Source organism: Pelophylax lessonae (assembly GCF_965119305.1).
Source record: "Pelophylax lessonae genome assembly, chromosome: 8".
Taxonomy (NCBI): domain Eukaryota; kingdom Metazoa; phylum Chordata; class Amphibia; order Anura; family Ranidae; genus Pelophylax; species Pelophylax lessonae.
This window is the reverse complement of record NC_138775.1, coordinates 205,165,036-205,171,734: the sequence shown is the minus strand read 5'-3', so window position 1 is coordinate 205,171,734 and position 6,699 is coordinate 205,165,036. Positions and strand designations below refer to the sequence as shown.

At 40.4% G+C, this 6,699-nt stretch overlaps 1 protein-coding gene across 2 annotated transcripts in view; it reads right to left on the bottom strand.

Annotated features, from left to right (window-relative positions):
- Positions 1-1,775: 1,775 nt before the first annotated feature.
- SELENOF (selenoprotein F) overlaps positions 1,776-6,699 on the bottom strand; it is a 37,264-nt gene continuing 32,340 nt past the window's right edge. Inside the window, exons 5-6 of one of the 2 annotated variants that reach the window (XM_082265727.1) lie at positions 3,056-3,227; positions 1,776-2,121 (exon numbers count right to left, since the gene is read on the bottom strand). In XM_082265727.1, coding sequence (XP_082121853.1) covers positions 3,096-3,227 — 132 coding nt within the window. In that variant the 3' untranslated portion in view covers positions 1,776-2,121; positions 3,056-3,095. Of the gene's footprint in view, positions 2,122-2,739; positions 3,228-6,699 lie in introns of those variants that run through there. The other variant, XM_082265728.1, reaches the window with a different exon arrangement.

The window sequence follows — 6,699 nt, the reverse complement described above, 5'->3', positions numbered from 1 at the left end:
GGTGCGCATTTTCACTGGTCTCACAATTCGATTACGATTATCCTATCAACGATTCGATTCCGTGATGGATCACGAATAATGCCCACGTTGTTATACAAAAATTCAAGCAGTCAAAAGAACTCCATTTTTTATTGTCATTTGGTCTTAGCGCAATATACTATTTGGGGAAGGCAATTCTCATAACCATCCCAAAAGAGGGCTACAAGTTATTTACTTTCAGTTCATTACAGAGAACAAAAGGGGCGGTCTTTACATCTTACGTCTTTGCCGTAAGAGCTGTGAAAATGTGGAATAGACTGACAAACTAGTTCTGAGTTGCTCAGCAGATTGTTTTAACAAAGACCTGAAATGTGTTTCTGTCCTAAATGCACAAAATGTAAGTGACAGAGGGATAATGGTGGTGGGGAGGAATGGGATCAGGCAGAGGGATGATGGTGGTGGGGAGGAATGGGCTCAGGCAGAGGGATGATGGTGGTGGGGAGGAATGGGATCAGGCAGAGGGATAGTGGTGGCAGGGATGGTGGTCGGAGGAATGAGATCAGGCAAAGGGATAGTGGTGGCAGGGATATGATCATCAGGCAGAGGGATAGTGGTGGCAGGGATGTGATCAGGCAGAGGGATGGTGGTCGGAGGAATGAGATCAGGCAGAGGGATGGTGGTGGCAGGGATATGATCATCAGGCAGAGAGATTGTGATGGTAGGGATGTGATCAGGCAGAGGGATAGTGGTGGCAGGGATGTGAGCAGGCAGAGGGATAGTGGTGGCAGGGATGTGAGCAGGCAGAGGGACAGTGGTGGCATGAGATCAGTGACACTGGCATTCGCTTTCAGGGTCACAAAATTCTCCCTCCTCCATGCTGTGTGTGTGTGTGCGCGCGCTTCTCTTCTCCCTTCTGGTGCCTCCAGTGATGCTTCTGCTGATGCTGGTTTCCTCAAGCTCCTCCTCCTTTATTCTACTGGGTGTCAGCTCATCAGCTGACTCTCTGCTCCAGTGTCACCTGGAAGGGGAGGGGGCTTTAGTCACCAGGCAGGCTATGCCTCCGTTTCTCCAGGAGAGGCAGAGCACTGTACGGAGCGGATGAAGACATCATCGGCAATCGATTCGGATGACTTGAAGCATCATTGCGGAATCGCAAACATCTGATTCGCGATGCAATGATGCTGTGATTATATTCAACACCCCTAGTGGGTATGAAGATTTTTAAGCTATATTATCTTTGTAAATGGCAGCCAGTGTAGTCATTGATAGAAAAAATAGAGAAAAGAAAGCAGCAAATACTGAGAACAGATTGGCATGAAGCTGCTGGGTGATTCAGCTCACTAACATCCAACTATTCTTTTTTTGGGAAGACTGCCCCTTTTACCATAAAGCACATAAAATGTGTGTTGGTTTAGCATGAAAAATAAAAAAATAAAATTGGGAACATCCGTGACATGAAAGGAAAAAGACATTAAATTGGTTTGTATTTTTTTATTTAAACTTCTTTCTTTGACAGGTCAAATCAGTCGGCTCCTATTCAAAGCTGTAGATGGAGAGACATCAGGGCACATTACACAGGACATCAGACATCCACAAGCCTTCTGAAGGTTTTCTGTGTAGTCTTCACTAAAGTGCACGACCCTAATGTGTCATATCTATTACAGTGAATCAAGCCCTTTCATTATCACAAAACAACACATCCATTCAGCATCTAGCATTGGCAAGATGCTGTAAAATAAAAGCTAGAAAATATGCAGAAATACAAAATTGTGTCTGAAATTAAAAAAAAAAAAAAAAATAAATAAAAAAGGGGCACTGAAGAACACGGTGGCATCCATTAAAGATGATTCAAACTAGAACGTGTGTCAGTTATTCCAACATTGGTTTGCATTTTATAATCTCTGCTAAGCAACTAAAGCCAAATAAAATTTAAATGCGACTGACATTCAATGAATGTCACCTTATCCCTCAGAATGGTCAAAGATCATTTCAGTTTTTATCACTAGAAAGGTCAGTAAGAAAGCATTGCTATAATCTCAGTGACTCAGACCCATGGGCTGTTTGGAAATGCCTTGCCCTGGGTCCAGTAAAGTCGTTTCTGTGGTTGTCACAGTTGCAGTAATTTAGATTAAGGATTTTCTCCTACATATAAAAAAGTAGAAAAAAAAAAAAAAAAAAAAAAAGAAGAGCTGAAAGTTTCGATTTTGTACACCTTCCTTTTTTTTTTTTTTAATGTCTGAGCAACCAATTCAAGAGAGTGTGCAAAAAAGACAATTGTACTGGAAATTCAGGGTTTGGCGGGACCTGGCCGAGTAAATTATGGTTTACATTTTTCATTTACCCTGAATGCTCCTATATAGAAATCAGAAAAACTCTATTGTTATTGGGCGTGATAAAATTTAAAAGGCCAAGTGCCAAAAAAAGCTGACATTTCATTGCTTGTGGAAATATGTAAATTAATTTTAAATTCAGTTACCTTTAGAACAAACTTAACCAAACAGCTCAGGAGGATTGAAAATGCCCTCTTGTAGAGAAGGTAGAAGCTAATCTTTTCCAGGTGCAGTTAGACTACAGAGTGGCTTGGCCTGGTGTCAAAAAGTAAAATTAAAAAGTAGCTACTCTCTAGCCTAAAAAAGCGATAACCAAATTTTACAGACTGTGCTCAATGATATAAACTGCTTAAAGACATCCCTTCATTAGAAAACTGTGTAATCAGCACATAATGTAGATGGTACAAGTCATACATGAACAGTATTCAATACATAAACACTGAGTCATGCCAGTTTATAATAGAAATACTAACAATATCCCTAAAATATGCATTAACTCCCCATATACAGTAAAACCGGTCTAATATGGCTAACTTCAGTCTGTTCAAGTTTGGCAACTATAAGAAAAGGCATTTATGTAAGGTAGGTGGTTTATAGCAAGGGTCGGCATCAAAACTAAATGCAGTTATGTTCTTGAAAGGCTTTTTTTGTTTTCAAATATAAATAATTAAAAATGGTGATGAAATGACTTTTTTTTTAAAGAGACGAAATGGCAAACTCCTGTAAATCTGTAAAAGGGAGCTTACAGTAAACGGAAGATATGTGCGATAGGTTTGAAAAAAATAATTATAAACGGTGCAACTTTTCACTTAGAAATTCTTCTACACTGTCTGTGTTCCATTTGGTGATGCTTAGTTCTTCAGAGATGTTCCCCTTGTCATCCAGCAACTTCAGTACAGGATCAGAGCCACGCACATACTGTGTGCAGAAATAAAAAAGTTCATATAACAAATCAGCAGAGGCCAAACAGCTAATTAAATATATGCAAACAGTCTCATATTTGTATGTAGATTTAATCAGCTTGCAACAAGTAAAATCACTTAACCAACACTTTCTAATTCAGCAATAAAATGCTTATACTTCGAGCTCAACTCCATATTTAAAAATTGCCAGAGTACTATGGGTCAATCCACTAGATTTTAAAGCAGAGTTCAGCCACCCGGAACATATTTAAAAGTAAGCAGCTACACATAATGTAGCTGCTTACTTTTAATATTAGGACACTGACCTGTACTGGAAGCCATCGATGTCGGCATCCCAGATGATGTTTTCATCGGCTATCAGGTGCTGCCACCGCCATTGCGGGTAAGGGAACCCGGCTGCGCATTCTGAATGGCGAGGCAGCGGACGAAGGAGGGAGGCCCAACTTGTGACATACATCACCGCGGCCAAGTCTGCAGGAATTGGGGACAAGTACCTGTCCACTGCCTTAAAGACCACACCAGGGACGTTCCCTACTACCAAAAAAGGTCCCGTGTGCTGTTGTGTTCAGTTGAAACTGAAGTCCTCTGCACACCCCTATCCGAATAGGAAACAATGTACACGTATGTAATCCGATGCAGCAGGGCCGCCCTGCCACAGTATAACTAATGAACGGTCCTGCAGCCCCGGATCAGGTATAATTCTGTATTTCTGGGTAGGGGGTGCGCCGGCCGCCCTGGCTGTGCTGCCATTAGTCACAGCACAAGCCCATCAGCAAATCCTGGCCAATAATTTATGGCCGGAACCTGCTGATCAGCTGAGCGAATGACAGAAAAGAGAGCGGTGTAGGTAAACACAGGGATCTCTATGGTCAGCAGCGACAAAAAAAAAAAAAAAAAAAAAAACAGCGCACAGTAAAAATCATTAGGCACATTATTTAATCCCTCGATCGCCCTAGATGTTAACCCCTTTCTAGCTAGCGTCCGTACAGTGACGGTGCATATTATTAGCACTGATCACTGTATTTGTGTATTAGTCACTGGTGATGTCAGAGGCAGTTAGCCAATTGATCTCCAGCACAAGATCGCCTGCCGCTCTATTGCAGTCCCATTACAAGTCGCTGATTATCACCATTCGTAGTAAAAAAAAAAAAAAAAAAAAAAAAAAAAAAAAAAAAAAAACACAAAATAAATCCTATCTATCCATCTATCTAGCACTAGAACTTTCACAAAAACCGGTCAACATACTCTCACTTGAATTTATTTATTTTTTATATACAAAAGACATGCAGCAGAATACATTTTGACCCAATTTTTTTTTTTTTTTTTAATATTGAATTTTTTATACCGGAAAGTACATAATTTATTTTTAAAATTTTTCATGCTTTAGTATATATATATATATATATATATATATATATATATATATATATATATATATATATATCTATATATCTATCTATCTATCTATATCTATATATCTATATATCGCAAACCCCCCCCCCCCCCAAAAAAAACAAACACACACCCCAGTGGTGATCAAATACCACCAAAAGAAAGCTCTATTTGTGGGGGGGTTTGGAATGAAATTAGTTTTGCTAGCACAGTGCTAAATAGCAGAAAAAAAAAAAATAGGTTGGACATGAAGGGATAAAATCTTCCGGAGCTCAAGTGGTTAAACAATACATATTTGGCATTGTCAGGCATGCCAAAGTGAGAGGAATGATTTTAAACATTGCAGCAATAAAGTTTTACATGTAGAAAAGGTCATGTATCAGTTTAACGTCATTTTGTATCTGTGCTCAGTTTTGAGTCTTGACATCTTCAATTTCTACACGCTACTCATTCTTACCTTTTATATTATTGAGTAAATCTAGATTTTATTGTATATGTGTGCACTAAAATTATATTTAAATAATAAATACAATTTTAATAAAGACTGTTGCACCAATATGTGACAAAAACTGCTTTCAGAACATTTTTTTGCTTTAACCACTTGCCGACTGCCTAACGCCGATCTACGTCAGCAGTCAGCCCCTCACAGGCAAAGTGACGTAGGGCTACGTCACTAGCTTGTGAGGGTCTAGGGAGCGAGCGCGCGCCCCCGGAGGCGTGGTCACGGACCCCCCCGCGCGTGTGACCAGCAGACCCGATGTCCGCCGGTCACTCGGCAATCGGCGGGGGAGAGGGAGAAAGTCAGGCGGCTTGTGTAAACAAGCCACCTGTCATTCTCCCCGGTGTATGAAGGCTGATCATACGGTTCTACTATGTAGAACCGTCGATCACTCTTCATACATCTGAAGCCACAGCCAATCACAGTAGAAAGCACGCCCCTAGGGACACACATAGCCCCTCCCTCTAATAAAGTTAACCCCTTCACTACCAGTGTATTTTTACAGTAACAGTGCATATGTATAGCACTGATTACTGTAGAAATGTCACTGGTAACCCCAAAAGTGTCAAAAATGTCAGCCAAAGGTCCGATCCGTCCGCCGCAATGTCGCAGTACCGCAAAAAAAAAAAAAAAAAAAAAAAAAAAAAAAAAAAAATCGCAGATCGCCGCCATTACGCGTTAAAAAAAACAACAAAAATGACAAAAAAACTTTCCCTTTGTTAGTAAACGCGATAACTTTTGCGCAAACCAATCAAAATACGCTTTTTGCGATTTTTTTTTACCAAACATAGGTAGCATAAAACAAATTGGCCGAAAATGTTAAAAAATTTTGATTTTTACTTTTTTTTGGGGGAATTTCATATAAAAAAAAGTGAAAAATATTGCTATTTTTGCAAAATTGACGCTCTTTTTTTGTTTATAGCGCATGACAAAAAAAAAAAAAAAAAAAAAAAAAAAAAAAAAAAATCGCACAGGTGATCAAATACCACCAAAAGAAAGCTCTGTTTGTGGGAAAAAAAAGGACGCCAAATTTGTTTAGGTACAGTGTCGCACGACCGCGCAATTGTCCGTTAAAGTCACGCAGTGCCGAATCGCAAAATACCCCCTGGTCGGAATGGGGGTAAAATCTTCCGGGGCTTAAGTGGTTAAGGCCCCTTTCACACAATCGGACGGATCAGTTCTGCCTGTCTGTTTTTCAGGCGGACCTGATTGGGCCACCCATTCTTTTCTATAGAGAGGCAGATGTCAGCGGAGATGTGTCTGCTGACACCCATCTGTCATCCGATTCGACAAAATCTGCTTAAAACAGACGGATGGAGATACGTCCGTCTTTCGCCTAGCGGTTCGGATCGGATGAATACAGACATGTCAGTTCTCATCCGATCTCCCTAAAGAGGAGAACGGGACTCTGACAGGTCCATCTCTACAAAGTGAGCAGAGACAGACCTGTCATCCAGCTGCTCAGCGGGGATCACCGGATCTGAACTAGCGGAGTCCGCCATGAGAAAGGGGCCCAAGTGTGTTTTTATGAAAAATATAACAAAAAGAAAAATGGATACATTAAACAAGCAATTTT